General features: G+C 44.5%; 1 protein-coding gene across 3 annotated transcripts in view; it reads left to right on the top strand.

Moving 5' to 3' along the window:
* LOC144116259 (uncharacterized) overlaps positions 1 to 27,277 on the top strand; it is a 79,124-nt gene that overhangs the window by 18,836 nt on the left and 33,011 nt on the right. For all 3 annotated transcript variants that reach the window (XM_077650978.1, XM_077650975.1, XM_077650977.1), the window contains exon 4: positions 2,102 to 2,237. In XM_077650978.1, coding sequence (XP_077507104.1) covers positions 2,102 to 2,237 — 136 coding nt within the window. The remainder of the gene's footprint in view (positions 1 to 2,101; positions 2,238 to 27,277) is intronic.

Below are 27,277 nucleotides of genomic sequence, written 5' to 3' on the forward strand. Positions count from 1 at the left end.
GATATGCTGCATTCATTGCCAGAGTTTCTCAAAAAATGAGCCAACAAATATTACTTGCTTTAGCGTAATTAACTCCAGTTCACTGTTTCAACAATCTCTAGTGCCACCTCATCTTGTTAAGGTACAAAGTACGCAAAACTCCATGTACTAACCGCAAATTTCTGTTACAAACAGTTTGCCGCACTTCACTCAGCACAGTCGAAAGGGGGAGAGACACATGTAGCCAATGGGAGCAGCAGTTGCCCATTGAGGCACCCTATTTTGGTTGGTGTTAGCATGTCTCCCCTATTTTGCCGTTGGCTGTACAGAACATCAGCATTGCAGGTCTAAACTGGCTGCTAATATCATTTGTCACTTATTTGTTAACCTCTTTGGGTATTTTGGATGCTTTTAAATGCTAAAAAAAATTTAATTTATGCATGTGTTGCAAGTGCTGTTGACAGCTCTCTAAATCTTGACAAAAAAACAGTGGGATGAGTTGATGTGTTGCAGTGAGATTGCAGATATGTATTATCTCATAGAGTGGCATGATATTCATTCGTGTTACCCTCTTGGTACGAAGGCAGGTAGGTGAACAGTGAAGCAGTGTGTTTATAACTACAGTATAAACACATCTAAGAGGCGCACCTTGTTTTCCCTAAGGAAAGAAAAAAAAAAAAGATCTTTGTAAGGGCTGCACCAACTTTTCCTTAATCCATGAGGGAATAGCCTTCGAAATGCATGCGGGCAAGAGCTTCCAGGCGCTGCCCACTGATGGCGCACAAGGCCACAGGTCATCATCTTCATCGTCAAGTTTTCTCCTCCCTCCTCCGCAAACTCTCGCTATCCATATCAGCATGAGTGTCACCAGATCAACATTTTTGTGGTTGTCAACTGCACATGCACTGTGGCTTTCATGTGTTCTTTGCTTTTTCTTTTTATGAACTGCCGATGAGCGTTCGATGTTTAGCATGATGTGCAAGCACCTTAAAGAGGTCATTACACAAATTTTCAGACTTGAGTGGGTTATTGCATTTTGTTTGCTATGCATCATGTAACAACTGTGCAAAATATGAACTCATTTGGTGCAGTGAGTAGGTTGTAATTGAAGTTTTAAAAATGCTCTTGAACCATGTGGCAGTCGGGCAACACTGGTGCGCTCGCGGCCCATGACGGCATAAACCGATGGTTATATGCTTGCTCGCGGCTGAACGACTGAATTGCGCACTGCGCATAGTGAACGTAAAGGAGTGGGTCGTTCGGAAGGGGGTGCGGAGGGGTGAAGTCACGACAGTGGGAAGTCGCGACAAGGGGACAAAGGTAACAAAGGCTCGTGTCCTTCCCTTTTGTGTCTAGCTTCTGCCCACGGTCAGACTTGAGTGGGCACCCTGTGCTCCACACCCACCATGCGCGGGGCAGTTTGTAGCAGATGATGGCGCTGTCGGTTTATGACTTCACTCAGGCTGCTTCAATATGGCCGTCATTGCGAGGGGGAAGGGGCTGAGAGCCGATAACTGCAAACTGCAATTTCTAGCTCAGATGTGCACGTAGAGCCCTGCTTCTTTTTTAAGTGCGCATAGCAGCGTGGCGGCTAGTACTACCTGCAACGTAAAACTACAGTTCGTTGGCGGACCATGTCATGACCTATTTAAGCTGTTTTCTTGAGATTTGATGTGGATGGGAAGTGCATTCGACGAGCGCAGCACCAGCTTGGAGTCGGAAGACTCGGGGAGTGACGATAATTGAGTGTAGAATTAATGCCGCTCATTCCCTGATTAGGCGTTGTTTTTAATTGAAAAGGAAATTTTTTTTCGCACATTGCGTACATGGCCCACACCGCGATTGGCCCTTGAATCTGGAAAAAAAAGTGTGCCCCTTACATGCATTTATACAGTTTGGTTGGGGGCAATCATTTTGTGTGAGCAGCCATATTTATTTTATACTTACCAGAGGTATGTATGGTGGTGTGACAAACAGCTAGTAGCCGAATGCTGATTGCAACTGCTGTTAAGCTTTGCTTCTACTTGCGTCATTTTTATCAGCATTTGAATAATTGAAAAAGGAATGTGGTGATTTGTTGGTGTGCGGCAGTCAGTATACTTGGGTGTTTTGTTCTGTGCAGAGCTTGAGGCTGGCAAGGTGGTGAAAAGCAGACGCAAATGCTGCAAGAAGAAAGCTCCTATGTCCAAGTCTCTGGACATGAAGCATCTGTTTGATGCACTGCCTGCCGTGACGGACAGGACAACCCTCAAATCAGGGTGGGTGTCTGGGAGAGAAATGAAATTATTAGCCACTTGCTGCTTTAAATATGAATGCAAATTTTTAATTGTGTGTGAGGGTGGAAAGCAGGCCTCTTTCTGCACGCTCTCTTCTCAGAGCAGTTAACTGTGCCTCGCGCTTAGAGCTTGTCTGTAAGCGATGTGTGGAAGGCATGTAATGAATGTAAGGCAGCTGTGACACTGCATAGTAAAACCTTGATTATACGACTTTCAGGGGACTTCGGGAAACCGTCGTATAATCGAAAATCTTGCACAAGTGACGCGTTCGCATAATGAACGCATCCGCTACTCTGACTTTCAAAAATTAAAGTTATTTTCCCCGCGTGTTATAAAAGCACCCGTTTTCATTCTGTGAGAATTAGTTCTGAGACTGCACGCAGCCAGGCTTTTTGGTGTCCAAGAGGTGGCAACATTTATTGCTAGAACCTTATCCACTGAGGATTGTCTAGCAGTGATGTTTGAGGAACTAGTGGGCATTAAATGGGATGTCATTGGGCTTGGTGATGTTAGGTGGACAGATGAAGGGTGGACACATATAATGCTATCATGGTTTAATGAACAGACGAGAACTAGGTGTAGGGTTACTAGTCCATCAGGATGTAGCTGGCAACATGAAGGAATTCTATCTGCAATTTTCACGACCTATACTCCATCTCGGTACTTCCCCGCAGCACTGCCAAAGCTGCGATCAGTGCAACGCGACATTCTGACACTGCAGAATGTTGTGCCAGTATAAAATGGGCATATTGGGGTAGTGTGCGCTAAAAAATATAGTGTGCTTCATGGAGTACATACGCCAAATGCTGTTTCAAATCGAGCCTTACCGTACACTCGCATTGCGTGTGCTATTTCCGGAATTTAACATGCGTGGCTCTTGCGTAAGCTAAAATATCGTTTTGAAAACTGCAGTCGGCTTCAAAGCAGGGCTCCTTGCTTCGGACTGGATTCGTCGTTATTACTGCCTTTTTTAGTAGGTTCACTGGCCATAAATGGGGCACCGGGCTTTCACTTGGTCTCATCTCGCCTATAACAAAACGTATGAGCAATAAATTTGCGTACTTTTTTTATTTAGAGTGACAACTCTGCTTCTTGTAGCCCTAAAAAAGAGCATCAGTTTGTTGACAAAAATGGTTCTCGTTCTAACAACCAGGTGGTGCCAATAGACTGAAAATCTCCTCAAGGAGGAAGGAAAGAACTAACGAGAGGCCATGATGTCACTTTTTCGCAAAGCTGCCTTGCAACCAGAAGTTGGCTCACCTCTCCTCCTCCCTTGTTCCTCTCTCCTCGCCTCCTTCGGCGTGCAATCATGTGCCTTTACAGCTTGACTAACGCCGTGTTGCGTGAAAGTGATACTTCTGAAAGCCTAGTGCATAGGCAACATAGCTGCTGTTTTTCACGCTGCAGGCCACGTACATGACTTTTAGGAGGTGTTCCTTGGTTTCTCAATTGGTCGTTATTACGGTCCAGCTGTTTACAAAAAGCAAAACCTGCTGCGCGATGTCCACTTGCGTGCATTCTTCAAAAATAAGCACAGTTGAAAGACGTGGGCCTGCACTGCACACCCGGAGCTCTAACCCTATGCATTGACGCATAAGTCCAACTTTCCAGTGCTAAAATCATTTCGCTTTTGATGAGAGACAGGATGACATGGAACGGAAGTGCAGACATGCATGTACAAACTGGGTGTCATAAGGTGCAGTGTTAAGAAGGCCGCTAGACCGCAATCTGTGAGCTGATAACGCAGTCCGGAGCATTGTAATGCAAATACGTCTACCATACCTCGTATAATGCCCTGCTTTGCTCGCGCTACATATTAACTGAGCAGTGATACACAGAAGCAACGACTGAGGCCACTCGAGGAGTACGTGCACAGTAGTAAAAGCTGGATAGCAATTGTTTATATTTTCTTGAAGCTCTCTCAGTTAAAGAATTGTGCACCCCTATTTTACACAAATCTCGAGTCTTATTCCATAGTAAATTTTTTCAAATAAATTCACCTGACTAGCTTCAGATTATTCAGGTTCTTCTTAGAAATGTAAAGATGGGTATCTTATATAACTTGCACATGTTGCTATTACATTGCAAATATAGTTTTCTTCATATGCTTGCATGCGTGCTTTGCTTGTCTTGAAGCACTCTGGTTCGTTGTTTTCAGCCAGCATGGCGTGACTGACTCATTGTGATCATGCACAAATTGGTCTACGTGCAGATGTTTAACCAGGTATCATTAAGGATTAGCCTTTTTTTTTTTGCTGAGTTCATGCCCTGAAGCTGTGTTGTAAATACAAGAGATGCTCCACTGAATACCTCTCGCAAACTTATGTCACATGGACATTTTTGCATTTTGTCACCACTCAAAGTGGATGCTGGGATTACACTTGCACCTTAAGCCAAGCAGCTGAATGCTCTAGCCTCTGTGCCGCCACAACCAGTGAATGCGCATCTGTCTTTCTTATAAAAGTCTTGGAGTTAAGGTAAATGTAACCAGGCGCGTGCACTTCATTACGCTGATCATGTCTGTACACTTTTGCATATTTTATCACAGTGCTCATTGGCTTCCTTTCTGTGTGTACATAAGCTTGGTTTCTATTTTGTGTAAGACCGGCTTTCAGCTCCCGAACCATCGGCAGCTGGCGCTAAAGGAGGGACATGGCTCTTTTCCACCGAAAATCGGCCCAAAAATCCGATTTTCAATCTTTTCATTCTCGTGTTCCTCGCACCATTCCATATCTGTATGCAAATTTTCATCATTGCATCTTACGTAATTATGAAGTTATAGCGATTCAGAAATGTAGTACCACACCCACTGCCCTTTAAATTGTGGACAAACGACACCCAATTCCAATCGCCCGGCACATGGAAACTATGCGCTCCACCGCAGCCATTTTGGTCTTGTTCAAAAGCGCGGGCTTTCGGCTTATTTTTGCTTTCGTGCCTGAGCAACCCGTACATGCCGCCTTTGCCAAAAAAACGAAGGAAAAGATAACATGCAGCACACGCTGCTATTGGCCGGTTAAGGGCACAGGGTAAGGTAAAATTAGAAAAAAATCGTTTTTTTTTTCTTTTGTAATTTTAGAAGTTCAATTCTTTCTACACATGTTCCATGATCGCACTTTCCTCAGAAAGCCATATTTACGGCTGAAAAACGCTTTTTCCGAAACCAAGTAGTGAGCGGCCACGCCCCCTTTCAGGATTAACGTCAATTTTTTCAACCAAAAAGTCCACCACCTGATTTCAAAACTTGTCTAAAATCAGCTACATTTAAAAAATTGTCTGGCAACTATTGTACAGCTCCTCTTTTTTAGCCAAGACAATCCTGAGACGCTTTGCACGTTTTTTCCACGTTTCTGCAACCTTCATGCAGCTGCGTCCGAGTGCTATCCCTTTCGATCAGTATTGTAAATTGTGCCGGTGTTGGTTGCTGCTGATAAGTTGAGATGCCCAGGGCAAAGAAGGCCTTCGTCAGGCGTGAATTTCATGGCAACCGCTACGCTCATCGTGAAAAAGCAAAAGGATGTCCACGACCGAATGAGATCCCGAACGCCGAACGCGCCAGCTCCTCGACATCGAAGCTTTCAATATTTTCTCTGTGCTTCCAGGAAGAGGATGTGCTACAGAGCAGCAGCCAATATGCCTTAATGGACATGGACGGCATTTGTGCCGCAATTACATAGATTTGTGTGTGCAGAGAGTGCGGTGGAAGTGTTGAGCTCATCGAAATTGTGACAAAACGGGTAGGCGTTGCAAACGTTTACAGTTTGAACTGTGAAGTGTGTAGTGCCGCACAACGATTTGAGACGTCGAAGAAAACTACTTCTGGCCTCTATGAAGCCAACCTCAGGTTAGTGTATGCCTTGAGGTCCATTGGTAAGGGAATGGCTGCAGGAAATATACTCTGTGCTATGCTAAACCTTCCTAAGCCGCCGACAAAGTTTGCGAAATACAATCAAGAGCTTCTAGGTCACATCGAAGCTGCTGCTCAGGAGTCGATGAAAAGGGCAGCTGACGAAGCTGTGCAGCTGAATGAGGGGGATAAAGACATCGCAGTTGCTCTTGATGGAAGCTGGCAGAAGCGAGGCCATACTTCCAATAACGGCATAGTCTCTGCGACCAGTGTAGACTCTGGGAAAGTGCTGGATGTGGAGGTTTTGTCTAAACGTTGTCCAAAGTGCAGCATCAAGGGTACAAACAGTGACCCCCTTCATAGAGAGGTGTGCCAAAGCAACTACCAAGGCACCAGCGGTGGAATGGAAGTCGCAGGAGCACTGAAAATTTTCGGCAGGAGTGAGGAGCTTCACGGCGTTCGATACGTCAAATACCTTGGGGATGGTGACAGCAAGTCTTTTATGGCTGTGAAGGCACAAATGCCATATGGTGATTCCGTTGAAATATCCAAGGTTGAGTGCATAGGGCACGTGCAAAAAAGGATGGGCACAAGGTTACGAAGGCTAAAAAAAGGAAACAAAGCAGGAAAACTCTCTGATGGAAGGAGCCTCTCGGGCCGAGGCCGACTGACTGATGCAGTAATAGACAAGCTCTAGACGTACTATGGTTTGGCCATCAGAAGAAATGTAGGAAACCTGGATGAAATGCGAAAGGCCGTTTGGGCAACCTTCTTCCACTTATCGGCCACAGACGATGACCCATGCCATGGACTTTGCCCAAAGGGACCTGATACGTGGTGTGCCTTCAACAGAAGTCAGTCAGAGGGCAAGCCATTTTTCCACAAGGAGAGTTTGCCTGCATCTGTCTTGGAGGCTATCAAACCCATTTATAGGGAGCTATCGAAGGCTGAGCTCCTAGAGAAGTGCCTGCATGGGCGAACTCAAAATGCAAATGAGTCGTTCAACCATGTTGTTTGGGAACGCGCGCCAAAGAATGTGTTTGTTAGGCTTCGGACCCTACGGATGGCAACACTGGATGCTGTTCTTTCATTTAATGATGGTAGCATCGCACGGGCCAACGTTTTGAAGGCGTGTGGATTGAACCCAGGGAGCAACACCATCAAGTGGCTGAGGGAAGCTGACCATAAGCGCATGTACTTTGCGGACCGAGCAACACGACAGCTTACAAAAGAGGCCCGACAGTCAAAACGACAAGCCGAAAAGCGAAAAAATGATGGCGACAGTGACTACGAAGCAGGGGGCTATTAAACCAATTACTATGGAGGCGTTTCTGTGAATAAAAAATGGTTTTTCACACCTTTTTTCTCTTTACGCTCTATTATCTCAAAACAGTGTTTTTTCTTACAAAGGTACCATTATTTCCAATGCCTTCCAAGACAGACGGCTGATTTTTTTTTGCAATCATCTACATAAGTGTTGCCAACTACTGAACTAGAATTAAGCAATTTCACTGAGCAGTTATTCTGTTATGAATTTTGAAATGCGCAAAGAAAGGCCAGATTTGTGTACTACCGGAAAAAATTTTATTAAAAATCGAATTTTCAACACATTTCAAATATTCTAGTTCAGTAAAAAGAGCACAAAATTTGGCAAACAATGATATATGTATTATTAGGCTACTGTTATTAGTTAGTGAGAAACATGTACCTCAACATGGCCTAAAATGCATGGGAAGTATAGGGCTTACCCTGTGCCCTTAAGGCACGTGATCAAAATGGCGTCGACTGGTTGGTTTCCACAAGCTAGCCCTTCCTGGCAAGCAGATGCCCGGCGGTGCCATTTTGTCTTTCTGCCGACCACGCTAGTGCAACGCGAGAACCATGCCAGGAGGTGCGAAGAAGTACCGCTGTTTTCAAAAGTACGGGTGAAAGCGAGCAAAAGAAAAAAAACGCGTTAATGACGCAACATCGTTGCATACTGTGCAACAAGCAAGCGCCAGTGGTATGGGATTGCGTGACGGTCACGTTGCGGGCGGCGATGCTTCTCCGTCTCCGCTGGATAACGGCGGTGTTTTTCGTGCCGACTGTAGTCGCGTACGAATTGACACTGCACCTGTCACTAACAGTGACATAACTCAAGTGAGTGCCCGTGAGCAGGCTACGCTTGATCGACTGGAATCGACGCCGGTGCCGGCACGAAAGACCGCGCTGTTCACCGATGCAAGTGGTGCGTCCGCAGAATCAGACGCAGACGGAACAGCCTCCTATGCAGTAATTAACCTCAGCATTGCGAACGTCCTTCTGGATGCCGTGCGGTGCAAAACGTGTCGCGGATGTGTGAGGTTAATTACCAGTGGCCGGAGCTATGGCCTCGCTGTGAAACTGATCATGCTATGTGACAACTGTGGTGAGATTGCAGCCAAGGGGTACTCATGGAGGGGTGATGGCAAGAAAATGTGCAATCCTTTCAAGCTCAATATTTTGGCTAGTTGAATACCGTATTTACTTGAATGTAACGCGAGTTTTTTCCCATATTTTTTCCCCTTAAAGTCTACCCTCGCGTTATAATCGAATACCGCACTTTGGTTGGCCTAAAGCAGTGCCGCGGTGCAGCCATTTCAAGCAATCAGCTTGGTTTCGGTTTCTGCAGTTTTGCGATCTTATGCTGGCAGCGGGTACCACGGAAGCCAAATCTTCATCCATCCAAAGTCAAACTGTTGTTCTCTGTCATTTTTTGTGTTCGTTGCGACCTCGCGCTCAGTTCGTCATTGCATTGTGTTCTTGTGGCGTCGCTCGCGGTGTATTGATTCAGTGTGCACGATGGCAATGCGTCGTGCTCAGTACGACGGTCGTTTTAAGAGAAAAGCGATCCTGTTAGCTGAAAGGTCGGGAATTCTGCAGCAGCTCAAAGACTTGACCTCAACGAGTCAACCATTCGCAGATGGCGGCTGCAGCGGGAGGGGCTCTTTAATTGTGTGCCCGACCACAAAGGATTTTGAGGGCCTCGCCACGGCCATCACGTCGAGCTGCAGAAAAAAGTGGCGGACTTAATTATCGAGCAGCACAACCGTCTCATGGGGGTCAGTGTCGAGCTGATCCGTTGGAAAGTTAGACATTGCTCGGGAAATGGGAAGTTCAGAGCATTTCTTGGGTGGGCCCAAACGTTCATGAAGAGAAATGGATTCTCTCTGCGGCGAACAATATCGATGCGGCAGAAGTTACCGGGAGACTTCGATAGCTAAAAGGACTCCGTTTCCAAGAACTCGGCTTCCTAACGCGAGGAAGATAAATAAGCATGTTGGCCGCGATGTCTATTAAAGGTACTTTGTTTGGCGTCCTTAAGCCTCGCGTTACATCCGTAGTTTTATTTTTTCCCGCTGGGCAGCATGTAAAGTCACCCCTCGCGTTACATTTGTGGTCACGTTGCATTCGAGTAAATACGGTAATGCTGTCGACGGGTAATGGCCAGGCAACAATGAATGATATCTTTTCGGCGATGGGATTGTCACGGCGTGGAATGCATAACAAGACGTTTCAGCGGCACTTGAAAAACACACTGCAACCTGCTGCTACTCGAGCAGCCGTGGCAGCCAGTGGCGCAGGCCGCACAGCCAGTGGCGAAGGTATATGATGACTTGTGTTTTGGGCGCAGGGGGAACATTGCCGTGTGCTACAACGGCACATGGATGACGCGCGGCCACTCATGACATATAGGCGTCGGTGCCGTAGTGGACCTCTTCACTAGTTATGTGCTCGATTATGTGGTGCTATCTAACTTTTGTCTGGGAATCGCGCTACCAGTGCCAAAAAACACCAACTGCAAGTATGGCCAAATGGAGGTAGAGGCAGACAAAATTCTATTTGAGAGGTCTCTACAACACCACAACATGCGCTACACAACGATGTTATGTGATGGGGACAGTCGCACATTCAATGCCCTTCAAGATGCTCAAATCTATGGCTACATTGTAGTAGTCAAGGAGGATTGCATAAACCATGTGCACAAGCGTATGGGAGCAGCTTTGCGCAACCTCTTAGAGGCACGAGGGTACAGGAAAACAGTCTCGGTGGCAGAGGAAGGCTCACAGCTGATTTAGCTGACAAGCTGGCTATATACTATTATGGCCGAGCGCTGAGGTCAAATGTAGGTGATGTGGATGTGATGCAGCGAGCCGTGATGGCGACATATTACCACATCGCGTTTACTGATGACTGCCCCAATCACACTTTGTGTCCCACTGGTGAGCAGTCTTGGTGCCGCCACAATGCTGCAAAAGCAAAAGAGAAGCCTGAACCCAAGCATAAGTACAGTCTGCCAAGCGATGTGGCTGAAGCTGTTTTGCCTGTTTATAGTCGCTTATCAGAGAAGAGCCTGCTGCACAGGTGCATTCGGGGGAAGAGCCAGAACTCAAACGAGAGCCTTCGTTCGATCATCTGGACCTTGATCCACAAAGAGCAGCACTCGTCACTGTTTGCAGTGGAAGCAGCCACAGCAGAAGCTGTGCTGCGCTTCAGTGCCGGCTGCAAGCATACAGCAACAGCAATTCTGCAAGAATACAATGCAAACGTGCGAGCAACTGGCTCCAGGAGAGCTGAAAAAAAGGACTTGCGCCGTAACACACGTTCTGTGAAGAAGCGAGCGGCTTCGCTTGACTTTGCTAAAGCAGAAAAAAAAAAGCACCGCGACAGCATGCACTCCAACTATGCTCCTGGTGCATTTTGAAAGCATGTGAAGGTTTTTGGGATTTTCTTTCCTGAGTAAATATGCTGTGAGGCTTGAGTGCTTCTCACAATCCCCTAATTTTGGTGGTGTTGCATTTTCGAAAGGTTAATATCTCCGGTCGTGTTCTTGCTATTGCTATAATTTTTTTTTTTTTTTTGCTAGAAAGGGAACCGTGTGAGTCGCATGACACCATGGTACAATCGAGCCCACATATAACGGCCCCACTTCAGACGAACTTTCGCTTATAACGAACGAGACCTGCACGACCGTCAAAATATACATTGTTTCAGTGGCACAAAATCACACATATAACGAACGTCATTAAGCCCTGCTGATCGGCTACAGCGAACGGACGGCGTAAATCCGGCGCCGCGATGCGAGATAACCTGCCTTCGACCCCTTTGTGTACCCGGCGCGCGGTATGTTTTCCCGAGCCTCATCGCAGGGGAACTGCCCGCCCCGTTTCGTGCCGCTCTCAAGCGAGCTACCCTTTCCCCGCTGACGCACCTTCCAAGATCGCCCTCCCACCCCTCCTCGCAACTCCGCTCTCCCCCCCCCTCCTCCCCTGCTCGTCGGAAGCTGGCGGAGATACCGAGTGGGTGGGGCCGGTGCAGGAGCGCCACAATTTCACCATGCGAAAAGTGATGAGAGGAGAGAGAAAGGCGTGATGACGTGTAAATTCAGATTTTGACTACAAATAGCTCATCTTCCACAAAACGATTAAAAAAATTCTTGCTGGAGGATGTTTGTGAAGTGGCATCCTTTAGCATTGTAGGCATACCGCAACTTTATTCGGAGCCCCTTTAACACCTCAGCCGAATAATACACATCCGAATAACACACGGCAGAGAACCCACAATCATGCGCAAAAGTTGGCGAGCTCTTTCCGATGACTTTTTCATACCCGTGCCCACCTCCGTCTTGCACGTCTGCGTATGTCGGTCTAGAGATGGCTGTTGGTGAGATTCTTTCAGACATTGTGCAGTTACCATGGCCGTGACCAGTCAGCTGCGTTGCTCCGGTGGGTCAGGAAGCTTTTGCCACTCCAAGGAATCCTTGGGTGTGCCAGCAGCCAATGATGGGGCTGAGTGGGTGGAGCCGGCATTGAAGTGCCAACTCTTCAGTGTGCAAAATGTAGCAAGAGGAGAAGGAAAGGCGCTCAGATGCTGAATTTAAACTTTTGACTACAGATAACTCAGCTTCAACAAAACGTTTACAAAAAATTCTTTCTGGAGGATATTTGTGAAGTGGCATCCTTTAGCATCGTAGGCATACCGCAACTTTATTCGGAGCCCCTTTCAGAGCGCCTTTAATATACTTGTCCTGTCTAATTAATGTCGTTAATGTACCCGCTTGTATAAGTGCAGACAGCCAAACCTTAATTGGTTTGTGTCTGACAAGATAAGAATGGTGGGCCTAAAAATTATAATGCAGAAAATTATAGAAATGTTCAACAGTCTTGGAAGGGATCAGCAGTTTATGGTAGAGGTGCTTGCAGTGGTAAAGTAATAAGGCAGGTAGTGACTGCAGATCCGGATCACAAGAGTGAAATAACCAGAAGAATAAGGATGGGGTGGAGTGCATTTGGCAGGTTCTCTCAGATCGTGAATGGCAGTTTACCAATATCCTTCAGGCTGCCGCGGTGGCTCAGTTGTGGCACTCGGCTGCTGACCCGAAAGATGCGGGTTCGATCCCGGCTGCGGCAGTCGAGTTTTGATGAGGGCGAAATTCTAGAGGCCCGTGTACTGTGATGTCAGTGCACTTTCAAGAACCCCAGGTGGTCGAAATTTCCGGAACCCTTCACTACGGTGTCTCTCATAGCCTGAGTCACTTTGGGACGTTAAACCGCCGTAAAGTACATATAGCAGCTGTATCTTACCAATACTCACCCATGGGTCAGAACGGTGGAGGCTAACGACAAGGCTTCAGCTGAAATTCAGGACAGTGTAGTAAGCCATGGAAAGGAAAATGATAGGTGTAGCATTAATGGCGAATTTCATTGGCAGAACAGGAGCAGAGGAAAGAGCAATGAAGAGCAAAGCAGTAGCGCAGTGAGAGTATGACTTCTTGCTCCCCCATTGGAACGTGCACTCGCTCCGAGAGCAGTGTGAAGGCGAAGTTGTATCACGTGACATGTGACATGTGATGACCAGCACCCCTGCTACAGCCGGCTGAAACCGCGCAAATTTGTGTAGAAAGTTTCTTCCGCATTTCTGTTTGGTGTCGATCCGCTGCCATAGAAAGCGAGGCTGAACAGATTCTGCTTTTGCTAATCAGGTGCTTTAATAAATAATTTGTGATCTTTCTGTCTTCGAATATGAACCACTCACCTCTTTGTCCAAGTAGGCAGACACCATTTTCTTGTCATATGCCTCGACTTTGAGTCCTTTCTACGGTGTTGAGAACAGTTCTTCAAACATTTCAGTGTACTTTCGGTGTCTTCATCACTGCTAGAACTGCTCGAACTCGAGCTAAAGTAACTGTCACTGTTGTCGTCGTTCATTTCAACAAGTAAATCCGTGATTTGATGACGCTTTGCCATTGCCGTTGCTGCCGGAACGAAAAACACTAGCAAAATTAATGGATATGACACGTTTGCGTCACGTGAATTCCTCCGCACTTCGCTTCTCCTGCTGGAGCTGCTTGGAACTGCTCTTGACTACTCTCGGTGTCGCCAGACTGCTCCTGTTCTGCCATTGGATCACAGTGCTCCTGTTCCTGTTCCCAAACTGGAACACAGCGACTTGCGAGAGAGCACTTTGAGGGCAGTAAAAGTGCTGCTGTTCGCCGAGCGGAAACCGATATAAGAGATAGGGGAAGAGGACAGAGTGGGTGAGGGAACAAATGCTGGTTGATGGCATCCTAGTCAAAATCAAGAGGAAGAAATGGGCTTGGGCAGGGCACATGATGCGAAAGCAAAATAACCGATGGCCGTTAACGGTAACGGACTGGATACCAAGAGAAGGCAGGCGTAGCAGGGGGGGGGGGGGGGGGGCAGAAAATTAGGTGGACGGATGAGATTAAGAAGTATGCAAGGATAAGGTGGTTGCAGCTGGTACAGGACAGGGTTAACTGAAGAGACATGGGAGAGGCCTTTGCTCTGCAGTGGGCATAGTCAGGCTTATTATTATGATGACGGTGGGGGTGGCCCTTTAAAATTTTGGTAAGACTGCTTGAAGCAGCCGAGGTTCCAGTTTTTTTTAAATGTTCATTTTCTGTCTTGTTGTTGTCTAGTTTTTTTCGTGCTAGCGACTTATCAGTTAGGGAAGGCTTAGATTTCATTAAGATTCGATTGAGCCTGAACATTAGAATGAGGCTGGCAACAAGGCTCAGGTGGGCCTCTGGGATGAAAAAGGGGCCTTTGCTTTTGCTACAAACCTTTTTCTCACTTAAAGCGTAGGCTACGGCTGTTTGTCTTTGTACTTAACAAATGCTTTATTTTTCTCTTCACACAGTCAACTGAACTGATTTCACCTATCAGCAGCCTAACGTCTCGGTTGGCCTGTGCGGGCAGTGCCTGCTGTAAATGAGGTTTTTCTTTGGCTTTCCGGTTCCAGTGTGTACGCTTCGTGCAATTCACTTGTGGCTGGCTTTTGAGCAGGACCTGGGTGTGTAGTGTTTGATTGGAATTTATGGCTTTCAGTTAGGGAGTAATTAATCATTAGTGTCCACCTGAGTGCAGCCAAATGGCTACAAAGGAAAGCTATTCAGATTTATCAGAAGCTTTGCGGTTGCACTCCGGACCTTTGCTTCATCACACACCATACTGTCGCTGCCACCCTCAGTTCTTCCTCCATGGGACTTTGTGCAGCTGAGCGACAACAAACCTACCGATCTATGTTGACCAACCTCGTCTTATGCGGCATTGTCCCTTTGCAAGCAAATCGCAGAACAAGATAGTCACCTACCCCGCGGCTCAGTTATTATAGTATATGTTGATGCCAGTATCCAGGGCTGTGAAACGACTGCAGTTTACTGTCCCTGCAAGCCTGCACTTAACAAGACGGCCAGGTTTCGATTTGCGGAACCCCCTTCTTCCTTCTGTGCTGAGCTGGTTGCTATACAAGCTGCACTTCGCTCTGTAGCTGCAGTTACCTTGCTCCCTACAGCCCACATTATCATCTGCACTGACGCCCTTCAAACAACACGTCTACTCCAACGCGTCAGCCGCAGCCCAGAAATCTGCCAGAATAAACATCGCCTGGCGGCTCGCATCCCGCAAGCATTCGAATTGAGTGGGCCCCACGTGACCTGCTGAATTCACAAAGCTCTGCAGGTTCTGCAATCCGCTTGCCAACCCTACCCACATCAATGCCTCAATTCCTTGGCATGGATGATGCTACCCTCCTTCTCACAAGAAAGTAACACCCCAGGCACCGCACACGTGCTCTCGTCCCTCCGTGTGCGATAACCCTCTCCTGCGGTCTTACCCGTGCAGAGGAGGTTGTGCTCCGGAGGATCCGGGTCGGGGTTGCCCTCACTCCTGCCATCACTCGGACGTGGCCTCAATTTTGCCACTTATATCCCCGCCCAGGATGTCCTGTGTGTAACTCGCAAGATACTGAGGCTGACATTCACCATTTGTTGTGGGTTTGCCTGGCGCTGAAGCCAAGCAGAATTCGCCACCTGGCAGCAGCGGGTCTCCAGCCGGACAACCCATCCTCATATATTGCTTGGACGCAGGGGCCACATCACCGCTTACTCCTCGCCTTCATTAGATCGGCCAACCTTTTCTCGTTCATTTAACACTCACCCACTCTTCTCTTTTCTTTCCAACTCCTCTTATGCCCAGAGGCAATAAATAACGCTATCAAAAAAAAAAAAATCGTCCTGGCCCAGGGAACAGACCCGCAACCATCGCCTGTCCGTGTCGATCGCTCTACCAAGTACTGACCAGGATGGCTAGCAGATGGTATGGTGAAGCTGAATTGATCGACGACTCAAAGCGGGAGTGGTGTTAGTGCAATGTACTTTGGGGAATTCCCCAGGGTGGAGTAGATTTCAAGTAAGGAGTAATTACCCATTAGCACCCACCTGAGTATAGCCAAACGACTGCAGAGGAAAGCTAAAGAGATGGAATGGTTTGATCCTTTGAGGTAATCAAGGAGTAATTACTCTCTAATTCAAATCTTCACATTGGGGGATTCCCTTAAATACATCGGACGAATTGAGGGGATGCCTGGTAAATCAGCACAATGGGTCTGTCGGTTCAGAGTGAGGTGTGGCACTTTAAGGGAGATGCAATTATTTATTCAAAATACCCTCAATTTAGGGTATTACATAAGGGAGGGGAAGCGGGTACAAGGTATTGGTTACAAGTTATTTTTATTTGATTACAAATACTGCTATCCTATGAATTGGGACATTGCAGGAGTGGTACAGGAGGTTTCACATGAAACTAAATTATTAGGAAAGTGCATGATTACAAATGTGAGACCAAAAGTTACACAGAAAACAGTATAGTATTATAAGAAAATACATGAGTAGGTAAATGTGGCACAAAGTGATCAACAGACATCTGACGTAATGTGACGTAATGTTAAGCGGGTTTGTACGGCAAGTGACACGTGCTGAAGAACTGGCGAAAAAAGGAGGTGTTGATATAAATACGCTTGTTGATGATCTCGTGATAAAGGATAAGGCAATCACATTTGTGTCTGTGTTAAAGTGTGCCAAGTGATAAGGTGTGGATGTGAGCTGTGGGAGGAAAATGATGGTTGCAACACTTATATACTGGGTGTTTCAGCGAAAAAATTTTCAAATATAGGCTTTTTTGCCATTTTTTATCCCAAAAAGCCTATTTTTGAAAATTTTTGAAAGTGCTCACTGAAACACCTGGTATAAATCTTTTTTCTGTAGATTTTCAAGTTTAGTGACGTCTTCAGCGAAGTGCGGTGACCAGACCGCTGAGGCATATTCAAGAACAGGCCTTACTAGAGATTTGTATGCCGTCGGCTTACAGTTTTTGGTTGCATCTTTTAACGCACATTTTAAAAACCCAAGTTTTTAGGAGAGCCTTGGAGCAAGTTAAATCTACATGTTTAGACCAATTCAAGTTCGAACAGAACATTACACCTAGGTGCTTGAACTTGTTTACATGCGTTAGTTGATGTGTGTTGTTAGTATAATAAAAACGAAAAGGGTTTTTCTTATTAGTGAATGTCATCGACACAGTCTTGCTGAAATTTATCTTCGTCTGCCATGTGCTGCTCCAATCGTAGAATAAAGAAAACATTATATAAAGTGAGCTGGTCACATGCGGTATTTATATTTTAATACAGAATGCAGACATCTGCATATAAACGGATTTTAACAGATATGTTATCAGTTATCTGGACGATGTCATTAATGTAAATGAGAAATAAATTGGCCCTAGAACTGATCCCTGTGGGACACCAGATGTCACAGATACAGACATTGATTGGGAGTGATTAAACGTGACAAACTGTGATCTTTTAATAATAATAATAAAAAAGTCTTTATTCCCACTCTGATACAAGGAGCCGCCGCGGTGGCTGAGTGGTTACGGCGCTCGGCAGCTGGCCCGAAAGACGCGGGTTCAATCCCGGCCGCGGTGGTCGAATTTCGATGGAGGCGAAATTCTAGAGGCCCTTGTACTGTGTGATGTCAGTGCACATTAAAGAACCCCAGGTGGTCGAAATTTTCGGAGCCCTTCACTACGGCGTCCCTCATAGCCTGAGTCGCTTTGGGACGTTAAACCCCCATAAAACCAAAAATTCTGATACAAGGGAAGGGAGCTCAGACGAAAAGCTGCAAAGCAGCAGCTTGGGAGTGTCTAAGGCCCCACACATAGACATGGCATACAGATGTGGTCAGGTACGCGACATTGGTACAACCGCGGGACGAGACAGAAACAATGCACACACTACAGGCAGTTCAACAAAATGAAAAAAAAAAAATTATTGCGCTTGCACTCTACAATGGCTTAAATTTCCACATGCAAGCTTCTGCATGTCCGCCTGAACAAAATGCATTTCAAACTCTTTAGGGCGCAAAGTGTGAACATGTGTATTGCATAGGTTATATTTGTTTTTAAATGGTTGGCGTGAGGAACTGTAGTGCCTTTTTTCCATAGTTTGTTTTATTACCGGTGGCAGCCCATTGTTCCCTAGATCTTGCGGCGACAACTTTTTCCTTCAATGTAAGTTCGGCAAGGGATTTCAGAAATGGAGTCACCCCAGGGGGTCGAAACCTAAGATGGTATGTTAGTTTGTATTCATATATATAATATTGACATATAATCCTATATTCAAGGAAGAAAGAACGGGTGTGAGCTGTGAAATTAATTCCAGCAATATGCCTTATTGCCTCTTTTTTTAGTAACAAAAATAATTTGACGTTGTTTCCCAGACTAGATGGCATTAATTTAAATAAGAGTGAAATAACGCATGATAAATGGTTAGTTTAAAGCGCGTGGGAAATTCACATCGACATCTTGGGAGCAAGCCAACGGACTGCGATAGTTTTTTAGTAATGTAATTTACATGCCCTTTCCATCTCATGGTGGAATCGAAGACAACGCCAAGTGACCTGAAGTGGTCAACTAACTGTATGCAGTGATTTCCAAGCATAAGGTGGTTGGTCAGTGTAGTATTATAGTTCACGGGTCGAAACAGTACAGCTTTTGTCTTCCTAGTATTTATCATTAGCCCAGTCACGTTGGACCGTTTATGCAACTCTCTAAGGGTAACGTTACCTTTGCTTGTGAGTTCATCAATAGAGCAGCCATTTAGAAAAATGCTAGTGTCATCAGCATACAAAATGTAATTGGATTCATCATTTATTTTAATTAAGTCATTAATATAAACATGAAACAAGAAATGATCAAGAAGACTGCCTTGAGGAATGCCACATTGAAGAATATTTTCAGCAGAGCTAGTGCCATCAACAAAAATAACCTGCTTCCGCAGGCTTAAATAAGAAGACAGCTGGATGCATGATCCTCGAACACCATATGCTTGCAATTTGCATAATACAATATTATGATTTATTAGATCGAACGCCTTAGTGAGATTATGAAAATTCCTAATAATAGGTTTTCCCTTTCAATCTTGTGTAAAATAATTTCTTTTTGCAAGAGTAAGGCGGACTCAGTTGACGAAAACCGAACTGGGACTCAGATTGCAAGGAACGTTTATCAAAAAGTTTGTCGCTCTTTGCAATAATATTTTTTCGAAGGCTTCCGAGAACACGGGCAAGATAGAAATGGGGCGATAGTTGGCTAGATCATTTTTTTCTCCTCCGTTAAAAATGACAGACACTTTAGCTATTTGCATTCTTTGAGGGACTGTCGCGCATGAAATCGATAGATTAAAAACATCAGCTAGACAAGGGGCTAAAATGTCGGCTACAAATTTGATAGGTCTTACTTGGAAAACATCATAATCAGTGCTGGAAGTTGATTTGAGATTCATTATAATAGTAAACACTTTATTAGCATCTGTTAATTTAAAGGCAATTGACTGACTCACTCTGTTAGAGGCATAGCAGAGCTTCCGTTGGGGATCCTGATGAGGCAAAAATTATGAAAAAGGCATTAAACTTCTCAGCAAGACTACTGCCTAAGACAGTGTTACCATCGATCGTCGGTTCTCCTAGGTTGGTGTCTCGTCTCTTATTGAGAAATGTGTTGTTTATAACTTTCCAAAATGTTTTCGGATTATTGCTGCTGTTGTTAAATAGGCGAACCTGAAACTCTAGTTTTGCTCTTTTAAATTCTTTGTTTAGCTTATTGTGGTATGATTTAAAAGCGTTTAAATCTACAGGATCACGAGTAGACATAAAGCTCTTGCAAAGTTTGTTATTACACTTTATCGTTTTTTAATGGATAGGTGTAACCCAAGGTCTTCAAAGTTTAGTAGCTTTGGACATGTTAGTTTTCCACGGGAAACTGTTCTTGTAGATGTCCTTACATATTTTTATAAATAAGTGATACGCAATGTCAGGACACGAAGCTGAGTGAATGGGAGACCAATCAGTGGCACGCACACATTCACGAAAGAGACGAAGTGATTCGTCGTTAATGCACTTATAGGGGAACCAGCGGTGTTCAGAACTGTTTGAAAAGAACAAAAGTAATGAGCAAACAAAGGTGTGCTGCAAACTAGTTAGAACGCAAAGAAACAAAGCCGCGCTGCGCTGGGCTAATGCTGTAGTGAGGTCTAATATGTAAATTAAAGTTCCACATGACAAGGATACAAATATTGCAAAATGATCACTCAAATCGTATACAATGGTTCCAGCAGAGTTCACTGAAGAGGCAATGTCAACCATAAAATAATCAATAATAATACTACAGCATGAGGAAGTAATCCTTGTTGGTGAGGTAATCAAATTCCTAAAGCCGTTAGAAGCAATAATAGATTCAAAGTGAGAACTCACACTTGACTCATCAGACATGTTAATATATTAAAATCTCCTCCTACAAGAGTACAACATTTTTCCAAGCAAAAAGAATCCAAGAGACATTCAGAAGAATTGAAAACTTCATTTGGATTTCACGACGATGGTCTGTAATAATTAGCAGAAATGACAGAAAAATCTTGCTGCAAATTTGCCTTAAGACCTCGTTTTGCATAAAGCGCAGCGGCCCCCCCCCCCCTCCTGCAGGTCGATTTAGGTAAAAGCATTCATAGCCAGGAAGCTTCATCAAGTCTGTTGCATACACAGCCCAAGTTTGTGTTAATAGGATAACGTCAGAGCTATGCTTAATGCTTTGAAAGAAATAAAAACGCCATCAAACTTATTACACAGTGAACGAACGTTTAAATGGAATGCAGAGAAACCATTTGTGATTTCAGTGTGGTAACTGATATGATGAGGCAGAAGGAGGTCGAGGTACTTTATTATCAGTAGCATTCCTGCACAGGCAGCTCAACAAGATCGGCTTCAGATCAAACAACAATAGCGGTGTCACCCTGCTTCCTCCTGAGAAGCACCTTGCCATTCGAATGCCAGGCAAATGCATACCCATATTGCTTAGCCCAATCTTTGCACCTCACCAGAAGGTTACAGCAGTGCTTCGTCATATTTTCTGAAGTGAACTGATCACTGTTTGCAAGCCTTAGGGCATTTCGTTCAGCAAATCAAGGCGGACAAGGTGTACTTGAGCTCCAACTTCGTTGATCTTAGAAAGTCTGTCTTCTTTGTTCTTCTTTGTCGGTTTTTTCAATGTCATGAAACTCAAGATTCAGTCACCGATTACGGCATTCAAGTTCGTCAACAGCTGCTTTTAGCTGAACTAAATCTTCTGAGTCACTGCTTTGCTGTAGGTTGTGTACTCGCGCTTTGAGTTCTTTCGTTTCTTTTTCTTGCTTATCAAGCTGCACTGAAAACTTATCGAACTCATCCTAGAGCATCTCAGTTGATCTTTCTATTCCATCGACCTTTTCAGGGAGGCAGAGAAGATAGTTTACCTTCTTGTGCATGTCTAAAAGAACAATTCCAATATCTTCGCCAGCTGAATCACTTGTTCCAGCATTGCCACCTTTTGGCTTCCCTGGTTTGCAAGACATGCACTTCCATGGATTCCTAAAGGGTTCAATCTTACTGCTCAACATCTCTTCGGAAATTCCGGAACAGACACCCACATGAAAAGAAAAACTGCATTCAGAGCAGGTCAAAAATGGTTTGTCGTCCAGTAGGACACATTTGCATTCACAACAGCGTGACATTTGGAGCACCCTTGGAGTGCAGGAAAATGAACAAAAGACCACTGGCAGCAATGGTAGACAATATAGAGCAAGCAATGAAGCCAGGCTAACCTGCTAAAATACAGAGAGGTGCTCAGTGAGCATCCTGCCGCGAGCTGCCGAATGGTTGGAAAACGCCCCTTACGGCTTCCTGCTGATGCCATTGTGGTGTCGCTGGAAATAGCTTCACTTCGTTGCCAGTGACTGTGCGCTCCGACGAAATTTGTGGCGTTACTTTGGTTACATAGGCCTAGCTGCGACCAACACCAGCCAGAATGGATCTCAAGTAGAAAGTTCCAAGGCTACGGCTACCGCGTAGATTCAGCACAAATGTTGATGGCAGGCTGCAATAAGAGGTGTTCAGTGAGCGTCCTGCTGCGAGCTGCCGCCGCTGCCAAAATCTTAGTCGTAAGTAGTCCTTAATCCAGCCGAATAGTCGGACTCCGCGACTTGAAAAAGGTACCAAGTTAAGTCATGAGCTTACTATGAGGAACCAAATTGAATGCTTTAGAGTAGTCGATGAAAACGGTGTCCAACTGACCATGATCATTTAGGCATGATGCAATGTCTTGTGTGAATTCAATTAACTACGTGAGAGTAGAGAACCCAGCCCGGAAGCCATGCTGATTATTAAAGGGAAGATTATTGTTAGACAAGTACGAGACAGTGTGTTTATGAATTATGTGCTCTAATACCTTGCAACAAGTACATATTAACGAAATTGGTCTATAATTGGAGAGGCTTTGTTTGTTACCGGCCTTAAATACTGGCACTGCATTAGCTATTGTGGAACTGTTTCAGATTGGAGGGATTTTGGAAAATAACAGTAAAGTAGAGGGCACACCACTCGGAATAATTTTTTAGAAACATATTCAGTATAACATCGGCTCCAGCAATTTTGGTCATGTCAGTTTGTAACAAAAGATTAAGAATTCCATTATAACTTATATCCAACTTCGGGAAGGATGGCAATTCAGTGACTAAACTTAACATCAGTCTAGTGTGGTTTTCACTATCAAATACCAATCTAAAATGTTTATTAAAAGCTTCAGAGATAATAGAAGGGTCAGAACATGGTTCATCATTAACAGCAAATAATGAACAGCGACTGGACGGAATTATTGTTTTTCAGAATTTTTATGGGTTGGTTTTCATGAATGTTCTCAGCGTGTTTTCATAATAAAATTTCCTAGCGTCATGCATTTTGGTTCGCAGAGCCGCTTTCAAGGAAACTAGAAGCGCACCATCACTTTTATGCTGTGGCTTACATCACTTGCAAAGTCTCTTTATGCGACGAATACCCTGGATGATTTCCCTGCTGTACAAGATATTCTCGGGATGCCTTTTACCATGCTTCTTGGGCACGAAGTTAAACAGACAGTCATGCAAAACTTTATAAAATCGTTCAACCAACATATCAACATTGCAGTGTTCGCTACTAAATAAAAAGTCATCAAAATTTGACGCCATAGCACCTAGTATCATGTTATCATCAGCACGAGTGAGGTCAGTAATCATCCTGTATTCTGGTCTTTTACGTTCAGGTGCGATTCAATTTAAGAACGACTGATATGTGATCAGACAGACCTTCAGTAACCTTGCATTCGAACCCACACTGTACCAACTGCTCATTCAAAAGCACAAGATCCAGCAAGGAGTCACCACGCGTAGGAGAGTGGACAACTTGTGAGAAATCAAATGAGATTGTTATGTCGATGAGTGAGTCGCACTGTGCCCTGTCGCGACCAGTCGATACAAATGAGGCCCAATTTATGCAAGGCAGATTAAAGTCGCCACACAAAATCATTTTTTAATTATATAATCAATCTGTTCTGATATAATCATTCAGAGCAGGAAGCACATTGCAATCGGCATTTGGAAGACAATATATAACACCTATAACTGACGTTGAGAAGGAAATATTAACTTTGCACCAAACTGACTCAGTTTCTGGAAGTTCAGGTAGCGAAGAAAAGTCTATGCTATTTTTAAGAAATAAGGCCACACCGCCACCGCGACCGGACGGTCTGCCTTTTCTCAAGACACAATAACCAGGTGATACAATTTCTTCATCTTAAGATTGAGTTGTTGAGCCACGTATAAGTCACACAAATTATAGAAGGGTGGTATGTTTCTATAAGCCAGTTGAAATTAACAATTTTGTTCAGTAAACTTCGACAAGCCACATTTAAAAGAATAACGCACGGTACCTCATTTCGGGCATTTGCGTTCAGTAATCTCGTCTTACACTTCTTACGTCAATCTTGGTGGGGCGATTCACCATCTTGGTTGTTTGTAAGCCTGACACTCGTGTCAGACTGCGAATCCCACGTGTAAGTGGCACGATCGATAAAAAGTTTATCGCGGACCAGCTTGATCTTTGCCCCATTGCGCTTGTTTTTTTGCGCAGAACGCCAAAGCAATGTCCTTTTTTGCGATGTTTCCCGAGGATAGTCGTCAGAGACACTATAGTTGGCCCCTTTCAGTTTTCTGCGTTGTTTGAATATAGCTGCTTTTTCATTATAGTCATATATCCTCATAATTACGGGCCTGTGTCCTTTTTTCCTTTGACCAATCCTGAGAATTTGCTCCACTGATGAAACAGTGACACCAAGAGTATCAGGGAATATTCCTTTCAACACTTTATCATCAGTATCCTGTCTTGTTTCGTTAATGCCCACCGGAACACCGAAAAGAATGAGGTTATTTTTCCGCGCTCTATCTTCCAATTCAATTTGTTGTTGTTGGTCGACCGTGCGGTGCAGATGTTGAATTGCACCTTCAAGGGTAGTTAGCTTAATGCACAGCTCGGAGAAAGATTCCAGTTTATTTTCAATGCCAATTAGTCTAGTTTCCATCTGCGTCTGCTTATTCAGGAGTTGCTGTAATAACTCCTCTATTGTTGGCCCCAGATTGATTTCAGTGTCGCCAGATAGCATAAGAGAAAGATGAGAAAGATGTGACAATAACACACTGAACATTTCGTAAACATTCACAGGGAGTGGCAGTACTAAAAGAAAAGGATCCTTTGCACGAAAATGTGCTAAAGAAGTATAATATCCAGCCTCCAAGATTATCACGCATGTTGGAACGACATAGTTGATGCCGTACTGCCGCTCCCACTGAAGACTGGTCGATGCAGGGATGCTTTTATACGCCCGGTGTCAGGTGACGTGCCCCTACCGGGGTGTTTCCAAAAGCTTTCCTCGGTGATGTCACATTGCACGATGAACGATGATTCAGACGAGGCCGGAAGCTGTAGCTCGTTCCTTGGGAGGCAGTCGCAAGCGGCACCATGTGCAAGATAATCCACGCATGTTTGAACGACATAGTAGATGCTGTACTGCCACTCACACTCGCGAGCGGTATAATAATGCACTGAAATAAAACAGAAATCCCAAATATTAGTGAAAAATAGGCATCCACAAAAAGAGTCCGAACAGTGCACTTTGCAGGAAAATAACAGCACCGTACGAAAAAGACACAACATCGGAAAAAGTGCACCGAAGTACAACAAAAAAGAAGACAAGACGGAAGAAAGTGCGCTGAAAAAAAAACAACCTTTTTAGTTGTTGAAACGTGAGGGAATAAACTTATTTAGGTCAGATTCAGTGGCAATGTCTGATGGTAAAGCGTTTCATTCGGTTATTGTGCGTGGTAAAAAAGAATATGCATAATGGGATGGCTGCCAGCTTACGCATTTAATTTTGTAAGGATGATCACGACGTGAAAAGATGACTGGCGGTGGCTGAAAGAATTCGCCATGAAGGGAAGGATGGTGATAAAGCTTATGGAAAAGTGGTAGGCAGGAGATTTTACAGAGCAGTGCCAAGTTTTCTAACTCGGCTTTAGACTTTAATGAGGTGACACTGGTGTAACATGAATAATCAGAAAAGATGAATCCATCAGCATGGTTTTGCAAGGCTTCGATGTTACTGATGATATAAGTTTGATGAGGATCCTAATTGGCAGATGCATATTCGAGTTTAAGACATGTGCTGCGACCTCTTTTAAATATATGTTTGAGAAGTCCGAAAGTACGATTAGCGGAGGCAAGAGTGCGATTAATATGATGAGTCCATGATAAGTTGGACTGAAGGTTAATGCCAAGGTACTTGTAACTTGTGGTGATTCCTACACGATTGCTATCAAGAGAGTAGGTTGTCGGAATACGTGGCTTGTTGGTGAAAGGCAGGAGCTTAGTTTTGGAAAGATTTAACGGCATTAACCAATTAGAACACCATGTGCTTGTCGCTTCTAGGTTGGACTGCAGTAATTGGCTATCAATGTTACAAGTTATACATCGATACAACACACAGTCATCAGCAAATAGTCTGATTCTAGACGTCACGCAACTGTGTAAATCGTTAATATAGATGAGAAAAAGTAAAGGTCCCAATACACTGCCTTGTGCAACTCCAGACATAGCATTATCATAACATGAGTTTGTTAACTGATGTGAACTGGATTCTAGATGAGAGGAAATCTGCTATCCATGCAATAATATTAGGGTGAATGTTCAGTTGTGAAAGTTTAAGTAACAACCTTTGGTGAGGAACGCGATCAAACGCCTTAGAAAAATCTAAAAATATTGCGTCAACTTGAAAACCATCGTCAATCAGTGCATGTATGTCGTTTATAAAACCGGCTAGGTAGGTGTTGCATGAGTAGCCCTTGCGAAAACTGTGCTGACGATTGAAGATAATATTATGATCTTCAAGGTAGTTGATGCTGAGTATGTATGATATGCTCGAGTAATTTACAAACTGTACCTCTTAAGGGGATGGGGCGATGGTTAAGCGGAGAAGCATGATCACCTAATCTGAAAATAGGTATTATCTGAGCTACGCGCCAATCGTTAGGAATTGTGCCAGTTGATAGCGACTGGGAAATAATGCGGTTAACATGCAACAAATACCATGTGATGTATTCCTTATAATAATTGAAGCCCAGATCGGCACTAGAAGATTGTTTAGTAGAGATAAAACACCAGGCTCACTGATGACTATTTCGTCCATGGTTAGTCCCATTAATGCACTTAACTCTTTCATTACCGCGAGAAAATGGCCGTTTTTCATAGGTCCCGGAAGAAATTTTTTTTCCGGTACAAATAATGCTCCAGCACACGTTACAGCTTGCCAAATTGCACATAATGGAATGCTCTTTCCAAAAACATAAGTTACAAAGCAAACAATTTATTAGGGATAACACAAAATTTTGGAAAAGTGCCATTTTTGTGGCGAGTTGATAAAAACAAAGAAAGGCACAATATCTACATATGCATTATTAACAAAGAAAATTTAGAATATGCATTTTGAAGATCAATGACTCAGGAACACTGTCTAAAAAAAATAAATTCTCTGTACAGTGCCGTTCTACAGCTTCATAAAAAAAGAGACCGGAAACAGCTCGTGCCATGCGGTGAAACAGTTCCTGGTTTTTGTGAGGCACAGGTGCACTCTGCAGTTTTCGCAGAAAAAGTTTGTTTTTTGTTCGATTTTTCGTTCCTGGTAGCACATCCGGCAGTTTCGCCTTTTCGACATCTTTTGCGGATGGTGCGGCACTTCTTTTGGGACAGGATCTAGTTGGGCAACCTCTTCATCATCAAGCTCGAGCAGCTGTTGGGTGAGCTCCATCCGAAAAGAAAGTTGGTCGAAGTGGGCGCTCCTTTGAAATTCCGGTGTCGAGAGGTGTTGCTGGTGGTGCTCTTGAAAAATAATGAAGCTATTCACAACAGCGA

Source organism: Amblyomma americanum, chromosome 1 (genome assembly GCF_052857255.1).
Source record: "Amblyomma americanum isolate KBUSLIRL-KWMA chromosome 1, ASM5285725v1, whole genome shotgun sequence".
Lineage (NCBI taxonomy): Eukaryota > Metazoa > Arthropoda > Arachnida > Ixodida > Ixodidae > Amblyomma > Amblyomma americanum.